The 13,721-nt window shown below is 39.7% G+C and overlaps 1 protein-coding gene across 1 annotated transcript in view; it reads left to right on the top strand.

Moving 5' to 3' along the window:
* The window catches only part of LOC140243552 (formin-like protein 2), a 200,773-nt gene that overhangs the window by 161,096 nt on the left and 25,956 nt on the right, over positions 1-13,721 (top strand). Inside the window, 5 exon segments of the mRNA XM_072323222.1 lie at positions 3,421-3,514; positions 6,295-6,372; positions 7,730-7,840; positions 11,920-12,069; positions 13,294-13,395. Of these exon segments, the coding sequence (XP_072179323.1) occupies positions 3,421-3,514; positions 6,295-6,372; positions 7,730-7,840; positions 11,920-12,069; positions 13,294-13,395 (535 nt within the window).

Genomic DNA, 13,721 nt, shown 5'->3' with positions numbered 1-13,721 from the left:
TTAAGGGTGTTGTTTGTCTGAATCAGTCTGAACCATTAAGATGCAGGGATTGTCACACATTGCTGTTGGGGCAACAAAACCTCGCATCTCAAAAATGTCAACAGTTCGGGAGAGAGGAAAAAACATGGCAGCCAGAGCACTAAAACAGGTGGGATCGCCCTTCCTTTGACATGCCTTGGTGGCTTTATATTTGGGGTAAGACAACCCAGATTTGGACCAGAGACATCACTTCATTGATTATGTAACAATAAACAATAATGATTTTTACAAAAACTTGAGATACGAGGTTTTGTCACCCCAGTGATGATAGTGCTTTAATAGGAACACTCCTCCCCCACCCCCCAAAAAAAAGAAAGAAAAAAAAATGAGCAAATAGTAATTTTGTCAAAAAGTAGCTATCGGTTGCAAGATTACTTTCTGTTTACCAGATGATGCATGTTAGTTTACTCTCCTCTGCAAAAGATTGAGCAAAGTTAGACAGACAGTACAACATACAAAGTATGTTACATAAATATAATGTACAGATTTATGACAATATAGAGTTGATTATCATGGACACACTGCATTTAATAAAGAGCCGGGGATCACTGAAAATTTCTGAATGATGGGACTAACATGGTCGGAAGTTTTGACCTGTCGTTTATTGGTAGAGGGCAAAGAAAGAGGGCAGTCACATCACAGGGGCGGATCTACACAGGGAGGGGGTTGGGGCGGTATGCGAGAGAGCGTAGCGACCGAGCCCGAGCGAGCGGAGCGAGCGAGGGGGGGGGGGGGGGGGAGGGTGTGTCCCCCCTCCAACAGTAGGGAGAATTTTTGAAAATCTGTGTGTGAAAATGGCGTTTTCTTGCATCTAAAACACCACTAGTTTTGGTATAGAGGTCATTGCCATAAATAGAACAAAATAAAATTACAAGTTTTAAAAAAAAAGATAAGATAAAAAAAAAATGGTCCCCGGATTTTTTTTTTTTTTTTTTTTTTTTTTTTTTGGGGGGGGGGGGTTGCAACCCCCCAACCCCCCTCTAGATCCGCTTCTGCATCACTGACCGATTTCCCAATAGAGTCCAGATTTACGCCACTTTCACCACACTTACCCATCCTAGCTTTGACATTACTATTCATTACCTTCAATGCGAATAACCACAAAGAAATACTACCCATTTTTCCTATAAGCTCCTGTATATCAAATCGGGAAACCCCACCAGGTGCCTACGTAAATGGCCCTACTCCCACCCCCTCTTTCCTCTTTCATGGCCTCACATTCGTTTTGTTTGGTGAAGAAATTATTTTTTGTGTGTGTGAATCTGCGATACATTGATACAAGATACACTACCTCTGTTGCTAATTCTCCACTTGTAAAAAACCCCACAAAGATTCGGCAAAGATACAGCCAAACACAAAACTATCCTCAATGGAGGGAAATTCGAAGGCAAAACCCTGACTGAAAACCCTGGTTAAATCACACGATTGTCATGCTGCTCGTATTTACATTTCACGGTTAACCATATTCTGTATGTGAAATAGCAACAAATTAATCTACATGTTTATTCCAAAGACACTCTCTCTGTATAAACACATACATTTATACATGTTTCTTGTCATGTTGTGGCAAGAGACTATAAAAGTCTCCATAATTTTTGGGCGAAATACAAATTGTAATTGTGCCTAGATTGAGATACATTTAACATGAGAGTATCTCCCTTTTCATGGTACATGAATGTTGCCAGTCCTGCCTCCGCATTTGCTAAAATTTGCTGCCTGATTTTGCTCAAACTTTCACTAATCTGTGCCATTGATGACACTCAGTTCATCCCAAATGCCCTCCCTTCCAATGAAACCAGCTGTGGAAATTGTCAACTGATGGTTTTTACTGCTGAAATCTGAAAAAAATGAATATGTAGTACAAAGAGACAGTGAACAGTCTTGCACCTGTATTTGCACACCTGATGTATCCATCTTTTCCGATCGGGAATGCTGCTTCCTCGTCTTTTGTCTATTTCTCAGCAGATATTATACATGCATTTCATTGTCTTCCTGTCGTTAACAGTCGCAAGGTAGCAGTGTTGAGCTGACTTACCCCTGAGACAGTCAGACATTCTCTGCTGAACTTTCATTCAACCTCCCTGCACCCAGTCATCCCTCACCCTCCCTTTTATTTTTTCTCTTTATTTGCTCTGGCCGCAAAACTTATCTAGCATCCTGACTAATGGCGTATTGATGCTTGCCACCAGTAGCACCCTGTAGCCAGCGACTATTTACCCCTCTCTTTGAACCCCTCAGCAGCAGACGCAAGATAGACCCCAAAAAACAAAACCCAAAATGATTAAGAAAAAAAAAATGGGAGAAAAACAAAATTTGTCAAAAATTTGTGAAATCTGTTTAGTCATCCTCAGATGAGTCCCGAGACAAGAAGAGTGCGAATCTGGGTTGAGTGCTTCAAACAGGTGATCTGGACCGAAAACAAAAAAAAGGGGTGGAGTTTGGGGTAGGTGCTGGTGGGGATGGGGGTGGGGGGTTGGAAGCGCGGTTGTCCATGCGACACGGGCTGGATCTTAACCGTATGCCAGACACCTGCTTGCGATGCCGCTTGCTCTGTCACACTTTCGATGGAACGGAAAAAAAAAAACGAGACAAAAATCTTGGGTTTTCGCCAGAGATAAGAATAGCAGAATCGTTCAAGGATGGCGTCTACAAAGTACAAAGTCAAGGTACCTGATGCCCAGAATAACAAGCTCAATGCCAACGGAATTAACAGCGCATTTGAGAATTTATCGATGGTTTATCTTCGTGTGTGGCATTCGTATTCTTATATATTCATACAGGTTGAAACATTGAAGCCTAGAATTTTTAAAGCAACAATTCTTTGTACTTTTGTCTGCTGTTTGATACTTGTCTCAACTGATGTGTTAATACATTCACTAAACACAGAATTTTGTTATCATGTCTTTTTGTTTTTGTGTGATTTTTTTTTGCAACGTGCCCTCTTTTCACCCAGGGCCAAGAATTCTTGCTCACAGTACCGAAGAGGTTGCACATCAACGGAAAGTTTAGACTTTGAGAAGTTGAGTGTTACTGGAGACAGAAAATGGACGCTTTTAATATGCGACTCAATCAATCTAACACGGTGATGGGGATATTGTGTGGCATGCATATTAGCACTTTACTGTCACTGCCATTTGTGGACATGTGGGTGACTGTCAAAGTTGCTAGAATTCATGAATGAATTACAATGTACATGCACTGAATCCTTTGATTAGCAGAAATATTCAAATTTTCCATGACATGCCATTTCCTCCAATGAGAAAAAAAAAATGCCCAATGTGTCACACTTTTCTAGTCTCTAACCAAGACCTTTCTCTCTCTTTTTTATCTCTTTGTTCTCGTCATCCTGGTTTCTCTTCCCTATCGTCTATCTGATGGCAGAACCAAAGCCCTAGTCTTGGAATTGTTAGCAGCTGTCTGTCTCGTCAAAGGAGGGCACGAAATCATCTTGAGAGCCTTTGACAACTTCAAATTGGTGAGTGCTCTTGATCTCCAGCCGGCGATGAATCATGTGATTCGTTTACAACCCCTTGCCTATTTTTTGTTTGTTTGTTTGTTTGTTTTGTGTGTGTTTGTGTTCACAAAAGCCACGGTCACACTGGCAAAAGATCGCAAAGTTTAAAATCGCGAAGTCTTCGCAATCTGAGGTCATGCGTCCACACCGGCAGCCAAGCTTCTCGATATTTAAGTTCTCAAAGTTTTGGTCACTAGTGATTGTGATGTAACAATGCACACCTTTACATCACAATGACCGTGCTCTTCACAGGCACCGCCCGCAAACAAGTGGACGACTAGTCATGTGACAGACTTTGTGAAGTTTCATTTGCTGGCATTCACACAGCCCCAAAATCGAGAAGATTGGCTGGGGGTCTTTAGAAATTTCCCAAGTGTGAGTGGGAGAATTTTTGTGAGAAGTTTTTGCGAGAAGCTTTGTGGGAAGTTTGTGGTTATTCTGGCAAAACTTTGAAATCTTTTCAATCGAGATCTTAACCCTTGCAATCTTTTGCTATTGTGACTGTGGCTATCCAGAGATTCTGTCTTAGGACCTGCGGAGGAGTCAAATTGTTGTCCAAGGTGTCGAAACTGGAGTATATAAACAAGAATAAGTAATGTCTGTTTATAAAGAAATGGCAATACACCGTCTAAACGTGTGCACAAAATTTTGCTTTCATGGTGTTTTGAAGCAAAATACTGTGGGCTTTTGAAAGAGGAGGTCACGATAGCTTGAATACTGTGTTGAACTGTGCACTGTCTACATGTAACACATATTGATTGTTATATGCATAAATTTGAAAGGTCTGTTGTGTGGTTTGGAGGTTAGGGTCTCTTATATGATACATGTATTCAGAAACTTAAAAGAGAAATGTGTAGTAAATTACAGAAATGACACAGTAGACTAAAGAAGGATTTATAGCAGATTATTCCAAGCACTTTAATTAGCAGTTATATTGGTGTCACCCTCCAGATTTTGAATGTCTTATTTTCTGATATGATAATCTCATTTTATTCAAGAATGATTAGATACATAAAGACATTAACATAAAGATTAAACAAAAAACCACTGCATCATGAAATAATATTTATGAAAGAGTTTTGTTTCCACACAAAGTCTGGGAAAATCCTGCTATTTTGTGTGAAATCAAAGAGCAAAAGTAGTAGCAGTGATCAACAACAACAACAGCAACAAACTAAAAGAAAAAGTGAAGCATCAAAATTTGCCCTTTATGAGAAGCATCATAGCAAAGTGCCCACTGTGACATTGCTTGTTTTTGTTTTCATATTTACTTGAAAAAAATGTCTATCTCCAAAATTGTGCCCATTTTCAGGGAGTGCGAACTTTTACCCCCTAGGTGGCGCTGCGAATATTCTGAAGAGTAAATTTTGTGATGGGCTGCGCTCACGGGCATGTAATTAGCAGGAGGAGGCAGACTTCTGCAAAACACCAGCGACACAAATCTTCTCTACAAATGGCACCCTAGTAAGATGAGCCCCATCACACCTCACGCCGCACACATGAATGTGACAACCTACCGCAGTGTTCTTACACCTGTTTCAGTGCGTCTCGAGATCCACATTTAATGAGCTATTATTAGGAGATACAAGTGTCATTAGCCACACGATTGCATCCATCGGGAGCGTTTGCATTGCAGCTATCGTCAGTGTGCCCGGAGGCCAGGCTAAAATCGTCGGGGATGACTAAAAGCAAGGGGCAGAGAAAGGATTTTGCGTATTTCAGTCGCTGCAGATAGCGAGCATACTTTGTATGAGTTGTTTGAATGCTGTGCAGCCAAGACATGAATTTCTTCCCGTGCCCCAATGTTGCTTTTAAAATAATTTTGTTATAACTTCAACAGTCCTTGTCAGACATATGAATAACTCCAGATGACTGACATGCAACACCTGTATTACCTTGTGGATTGGGCCTAATGCATCCACTATTAAAATCATGTTCCAAGGTTTACATGTGCTCAAAAAAGATATACATTTAGAGTGCAGTAGTAACAGACAAAGGAAATGAAAAGACTTCTGTAGGTGTGTTTAGTTTATAGCAGCAGTCAAGGAAGTCAAGGATTTTGTTTGAATCTGATCTAATTAAAAACTTTCCACTGACACCATGTGCCAGGTTTACTTTATGTCTGCATTAAATCATTTTATGTCATTTAGTAGTGTCTACCTCTCATTTTTATCAGGCAATGGCCAGAAATACCCACAAAGAACCTCCTGAAAAAGGGAAAAAACAAACAAACTACCTAACAACAACTCCAAACAAGCAAACAAACAATTCCAAGTGAAATAAATTCTTCACATTTGACAGGGCACTTTAATAGCAGGTAACAAGAATAAATGGGGCGCAAACAGGAACATAATTCATGTTGCACTGCCTATGAAAAACATGAAAATCATTAGTTTAAGCACTACCCGAAGAGGAGTAGTGCAATTTGACTCTGGCACTAACGAGTATGAATAATATGTGAGAAATATCAGAAACAGTGAAAAATGCAAATCTCACAGTAGAATTTACATTGTTTCTCGCGACATGCTTAAGCCTACATACATCATCTCCACCTTTTTTAACGATAAACACAATGCACATCCTTGCTCCCTGCAATGGAATTACGTGCTGTATCATATTATTTGTTTACTCCCCTATGTTGGCAAATGTAAAGCTGTGATTGCATTCATCTCCTTTCACTCTTCACAGTCTGCATTCTCTGTATTGTCTTCTCCCTTATGTTTTTCTTTGCCTTTTTACAGGAGTGTTCAGAGTCGTTTAGGTTCGAGAAAATGTTTGAGTACTTCACGAGATACGAGGACGCCAGTATAGACTTTATGGTGAGTGATGATACAATGTACTCTCAGTTGATGAAGGAATTTTTTTTTTTTTCTGTAGGAACTTTTCTTTAGGAAACAATTGTATGAAAATGGAGAATATTTACTTGTTTAGCAATGTGCTTCCAAAGATGGTATTCCTCTGTATTGAGAAACTGCTGTCACTGCATACCCCTCTTATGTACTGAATTATAAGTACTGAAATCTGCAAAAATTGTTGGTTTTCATCTGATGAGCTTGAAGGATTTGTCTAAAAAGCTGGTAGCATGGGGATACTATGGAGTGAGAAGGCTGGTCAGACTCAAATAAATTTGGGAACCCCCGTAACGAATTGCATACAGCTTTATCACATATCTCTGGTATAAAGTACACACATAGCTGAGGAATCTTGACTGAAGAGCCAACGCGTTGACGCACATATTTGCCGACCCGCGCTATTTGTGGTTTTCAAATGTACCCCTGTGGGCAGCCAGTGAATTGTACCACCCATGAATCCCCGTGCTAATGCGTCTTTACCCACAGAGTCTGGTCAAGAAAGGCAAACAGAACCAAAGACAACAGAACCAGGCCCGCACGTCTTTCAGAAGAATTTAATTACAAAGAAACATTGCGAGGCATTTTCATGTGGAGATATGTTCAGCTGTATTTGGTTTTACGCATGACTTAATAATACATTTGTAGAAACTAATACAAGTAGTTATATAGCTGTAATGTGCAAGGGTTTATACAGTGTATTTCATATCGCTGTGGACTTTTTTATTTAAAAATGTATCGTGTGACACTTGAACATGATGTGAGAAAAACGACAGTAATCTCTTCACAGTGGATATCCAATAAGTGAATGCTCTAATGCATGAAATCCAAAACGATATCTACTTAGAAATCTTTTTTTTTTTCTGCCAATAGCTGGTGCATTGGAAGCCAAAACCATTTAATTTCTTCTAATGTGACACCTACTTTCACTTCTAAAAAACACATCACTCACCGTGGGTGTAGATGGAAAGATTGACTGCATCGAAACTGAAACAAATTAGTAATTGTAGTAATTATTATTGTCATTATTATCATTTTTATCAATCAGTTATTATTTCTGATTGTCTATAAATGATTTTTCACAACGTGATATCACCCAAGCTTCTGCAGTTGGCGACTTTAAGTAGAACTGCAGTCTGTAAAAGTCATCTTTAATGACAAGTTCTTTTCATTGCCCAAAGTGGCAGTAGTCTTTCAGTGAATTCTGTGTCCCCCAACTTTGCTGTGCGATTTGGTCCTGACAATTTGTGTTTGTATTCATGGAGCTGCTGTTTGCTATCTTAAATGTGCAATCATTTTTTCCACCCGCTACCATGTTCGTTACTAGGTGTCGTGTATGCAGTTCATCAACATCGTGGTGCATTCGGTGGAGAACATGAACTTCCGGGCACACCTCCAGTACGAATTCACCTGTCTCGGACTGGATAATTATCTGGAGGCAAGTCTCTTCCCGATTTTCATACTTTTCTATTTTATTCTATTAAGTTCCTTTCTCTTCTGTTATGTAACCCACACCACAATTTGAGATTCTTTCCTCTCTGTCTCCCCCCCCCCCCAAGTCTCCATCTTCAAACTGATTTCGTGAAATGAATGAACAATGCATGCAGACACAGACAGACAGACAGACAGAATAGAGTAGATGATGATAGACTGTAGTTTAGGAAGACACACCCACAAGGCATTCATTAATTTGCGTTAGAAAGGTAGTACTGCATTCTCACTTCACACCAAGATATAGGGAGCCCTCTGCCTTGATTTCGTTTGCCATGTGCCTCATATCACTCCTGTGCCATGTATGGTAATGCATAGTTTAAAGGGGATGGCTAGTAACTGATCAGTGGGAATCAGTGGGAATGTTGGGGGGATGATTGTTCCAGTTCTTGTGGGATTCATTTAAGAGTACATTATATATCTATTGTTGTGTGAAAATTGTTTGCTTCAGAACAGTCTCATATTCAAGGAATGTGCAGTTTAATGCCCTGTCACTGTACAAGTATGCTAGCCTAGTAACATTAAACTGCACATTACTTGAATATGAGACCATTCTGAAGCAAATAATTTCCACGCAACAGTAGATATATAATGTACTCTTAAATGAATCTAACAAGGATTGGAACAATCATCCCCCAGCATTCCCACTGATTCCCACTGATCAGTTACTAACCATCCCCTTTAAGTGCAGGCTTTGCCTGTTGATGTAAAGTGTGTTCTTGGCCGACTTGTAGCCATGTTGAGGTTTATCATTCAGAATCAAATTGTTAAGCTGCATTGCTTTCCCTGCGTGAGTAGGCATGTCTCTTGCCCTTTGTTTGTAAGAAAGTTGAGTGTGTGACGGGTGAAGTTGAGTTGAAGGAAATTATGAGCATTGTACAACAGTAGTAGAGATCGTTACCACATCTTCTTGTAAAACTTCACAAAGTTCTATCCTAGACTGATTATCAAAAAAAGGAAGAAAGAAAGAAAATAAAAGAAGGTTCCCACAACTTCCTTGGCTTCTCATAATCATTCCAATAAAATTTTAAATGTGATCCCCTGATTCAAAAACATTAACCAAGTGAAGAGTTTGTTTGCAAAAACCGATAAGTCCATTTTTGAAGATTTTGAAGTACGGTCTCTGTCATAAAGCACAAAATGATACCTTTTAAATTATATATTGGTCACTACATATTAAGGTACATTTTTGAAGTTATGGTCAAAAGAAGCAAAAATTTTCTTATTATTCTCTTTGTTTTTCTCGACCTTTAACCGCGAATATCTCCATTTGGCAAATATGGACTTATCGGTTTTTGCAAACAAACTCTTCAAGTATTATGTGCATTGTACCTCACTGATCTCGCAAGCTGTGCAATAGTCCGTTAAAACAATTGAAAGTGAAATTTGACGCTTGTGACTCCCTCCTCCCCCCCCCCCCCACAACTACATGTACTTGACCTGAATTCTAACATACAGCTAGCGACTGAAAGTTGTTTCTTTTCACTTATTTGAATGAGACGAATGTTCTGTGTGCTGCTTTACCAATCATGCTAGTGTCTTTCTTGGGCTGATATTTATTGTCTTTAACTGTCCAATATGATTTCAATATCATTTCCTGTTTTATTGACAGCCATCTGTTTTTTATCTATAGTGTATTACATTCATTAAAAACTATTCTGATTTTATAGAAGATAAAGAGAAAAATGAAAGAAAGTGAACTCAAGAACATCTCCGTTTTTGTCTGGTCAGTAACGTCAATGAGTGCAAGAGATGGCGTTTCCTCCCTGCTATATTCATATGATCACTACCTTCCTTTAAAATGTGCTTCTTTTATTTCCCACAGGCTACATAATGATAATAATATTTACCTGTGATGAATATCAAGAAAAAAAAACTGACACTTTTGAATAGGAGAGGATGATTCAACAAGAAGTTTTTCTTGATTTATTTTTATGATTTTTGTTTTGAGAAGTAGTTGCTTGTAGCTGTTATGTTACATTTCTCACTGTTTATGTAATAAATATGATATCTACCCACAATGAAAAAGGAGCTAAATTGACACTTTTAAATAGGAGATGTTGATTTAGCACAGAGTTTTCCTTGATTCTTTTTAATTTATTTTGTTTTGAGAAGTTGTTGCTTGTAGCTGTTATATCGTATTTGACTTGGCTGTGAAACATGCATTTGGTACCGTGTTCTAACTTCCGGCCTGTTTGTCGTTCTCTCCCATCTTATTTTATCCCCCCACACACGCAACTTGCTGCCTGCTTTCTATCTATATTATATAACTGCAATGGATTCCGCTTTTGCTTTCCTCCCGCAAATACTCCTTTGCCGTGACATCGTGCTTTCTGCTTTTGTTTATTCTCTTGATTTGCTGCACTTTGAATTCTTCTGATTTTTTTTTTTGCCTTTCTGTATTTCTCCTCTGCATGTTTGCTCCAACTTTGGCATGTCACTGCAAGATGCTGCATGTGTTTTGCTCATTATTATTTTTGTCTCTTTCTCAATCCCTTCCTCCTCTTTCTCTTTTTTTTTCTTCCATGCTCACCTCACGAATTTGCAATGATGTAATTTCTCAAATGTGATTCTTGTATTTACGCATTTCCTTCTTTTTCCTCCCACTTTTTTCTCTGTTTTTATTTTTTTTTTTTATTTATTTATTTTTTTTTACCACCATCCTCTGTCTTAAATGTGCTTACTTGTCTGTGTCTGGAAACAAAACCATGGTATCTTTTTTTTTCTCCTCATTCTTTAATGTGTGTCCTCCATCCTATATGTGTCTGTATACCGTTTTTTTTTTTTTTTTTGGTGTCTTTTTCGTAATACATTGTGATGTAATCGCTGTGCCTATACTATCCCAATAATTGCTCTTCATAACACTCCTTTGTCTTCTTCGACTGTACGTAACCTTGCCTCTCAAAACCATCCGCATACTCTGTGAATTGTTGTCGTTCATTTCGTTCTCCAACTTTAACCTCTTCTGTATCGCATTAACATCATTTCTTTGTCTCTGCCCTTTTCCGCCTATAATTCATTCCATTTCATGCCACCTTTTGGGTGTTTTTTTTTTTTGTTTTCCTTCAAATTTCTCATTTGATCTGTGTTTGTTTTCATCGTCACTTTTTGTTTTCATTGTGGCACGTTGCATCTGTGTGTATACGCATTACCCCTCATGGAACACCCCTACCTCTGTATTCCGGCTCCCTGTTCCACTTCATTCTGGATGTTCATTTCCACTTCGTACCTTCTTGCCCTCTTCTTGCCACTTTCATCCCCCTGTCTTGCCATATATCCATCCCTTCCTTCTTTTCATTCATCCCTCTATTCCTCCATCTCCCCATCCCTTCATTCAATCTATCCACCTGTTACTTCATCTGTCCATCTGCCACTTCATGCATACTCCCCCCCAATCCTACACTATGTACCATCCCTCTGTCTTATCATATATCCATGCCTCCATTCTTCTATCTGTCCGTCCCTCTATCCCTCCATACTTCATTCATTCATTCATTCACCTGTCATTACATCTGTCCTTCTGCCACTTCATGCATACTTTCTTCCCACCAATCCTACCATCCCTTTGTCTTATCATATATCCATCCCTTCATTCATCCACTCTTCTATCCTTCTTACCCTCCTTCTGTCCATCCCTCAATGCCTCCATTCCTTCTTTCCTCCATTCATTCATCCACCTGTCACTACACCTGTCCATCTGCCACTTCATGGGTACTCCCATCCCATCGATCCTACCATCCCTCGGTCTTGCCATACCCCCCCCCCATTCCTCCATTCTTCTATCCCTCCATCTCTCCATCCCTCTATCCTCCGTTCTTCCTTTATTCATCTACCTGTTACTACATCATCCATCTGTCACTTAATGCATACTCCCATCCCACCAATTCTACCATCCCTCTATCCTGTCATACCCCATCCCTCCATTCTTCCATTTCTCTATCCCTCCATCCATCCATCCTTCCATCCCTCTTTCTGCTCATCTGTCATTCCTGCCGTGCCCACTCTTGCTTCGGCCAAGCGCAGCAGAAGCTCAAGTCGACGGAGAGCGACCGGCTCCAGGTCCAGATCCAGGCCTACCTGGACAACGTCTTTGATGTCGGCCAGCTCATGGAGGACTCCGACACCAAGACAGCGGCACTTGAGAGAGTGGCCAACTTGGAGGAGGCCCTCTACCAGGTGAGGAGATGGGGTTTATGCCTGGATCTTTGCTTATTTGCTTCTTATGAATGTTATTGATGGTTTTGTTTGTTGCTTTTTAGTGTTTTATTTTTCCATCTCGTTAGATGAACAGTAGCCCGTAATCTAGGCAGAGGATGCAGCTATTGTCTTTGCTGTTACGCTAAACGTCTGATATGGTGAGACTATTTTCTTTGCTATGCGATACATTTGAAGCGGCGAAACTACGAACAGTGAAAGCATACACTGCCTGTATCCATTCGTCTTGCTTTGGTCATTGTTTTCTTATTATCGACTAAAGATGAGTGGATATAGGCGATGGATGCTGTGCATGCATCCACTGTTTGTAGTCTCGCCGCATCAGACGCATCGCTTAGCAAAGACAATTATAGTCTTGCTGTATCAGACATTTAGTGTGATACTAGTATAGCTGTATCCACCACCTAGATTATAGGCTAGGTGAACAGTGGTGGTGTCTTGTATTTTGATCTGGAGCTACTACATCCAAAAGTTTAATGAATTTGGCACTTGTTGTAGGAAGACTTCATATAAACTTTGGGCCACATCTTTTTATGCATTATGGTAGATCTGACTTCAGGGTAGACAGAGCAAACATAGTTCATTATCTTTTGAAAGTGAACATTTGCATACAGCATTCTAATGATATTTGAATGTTTTGGGAGAGACTGCTTAGTCAGGTCTAATCCTATTACCTGTTTTTGCTGATGGCTTTTAAACTGTATCTTACATCTAGGTATCATACCATCATAGAATTGGATCATGATGCCATATTTTGTGTGTATACTTGTACCTCCTGTTAAAGGCAAATGCTAATTTTACTCTCTGTTGGTGCATATCCCGTGGAAATATGTAAATTCATATTCAGCAGTCTGTAGAAGAAGTAGGAGAGATGGGGGGGGGGGGAAATAATAGGGAGCTTTAGATTTTAGACGCGCGGACGTTCAAAGAGAAAAAAACATGATCTGAGCGTGCGCAGTAACTTTATCCGCGCTACTGCGCACGCTCAGATCATGTTTTTTTCTCTTTGAACGTCCGCGCGTCTAAAATCTAAAGCTCACTAATGTTAAATTGATGTGAGATATGAAAGTACTAGTAACTGGCTGTTGTGGGAGATGGTCCTTCAGTTCCACATTTTACATCAACTCAACCAACACGTCACAAATTTTCAATGTTCGGTCCGGTTCTCCCCCCTTACCTCTGCAGGCGACTGACAGACTCAGGGTGATGGAAGACGTCTCCCTGGCCAAGATAGCCGAACTCCAGCTCCAGGTTGCAGATGTCAACCGAACGTTGGAGACCGTCCAGGTATGAAACATCCACTTTTTTTTTTTTTTTGTGGTGGGTTTCCTCATCAAAGTCATTTTTGTTGTTGTTAACATCCAGATAATTTCTGTGTATGAAAAGGTATTGCTTGTTTCAGTTCATCTTATTAACTTTTTGAAAGTCTTCTATCTCCAGATGTCGTGGGTATTACAATGGTCGTACCGATAGCTGTGATTGACTTGAACATTACTTTTCTGTTTTAGGTTATGTGTAGAAGAAATGCTTCCATTGTCAGTCCCCTACCTTTTTCTGGGAGAAATACTTAGGCAATAATAACTATTCCACTATTACTATTGTTGTTGTTGTTG

Source organism: Diadema setosum, chromosome 20 (assembly GCF_964275005.1).
Source record: "Diadema setosum chromosome 20, eeDiaSeto1, whole genome shotgun sequence".
Classification (NCBI taxonomy): domain Eukaryota; kingdom Metazoa; phylum Echinodermata; class Echinoidea; order Diadematoida; family Diadematidae; genus Diadema; species Diadema setosum.
This window is presented reverse-complemented; position numbering and strand designations above follow the sequence as displayed.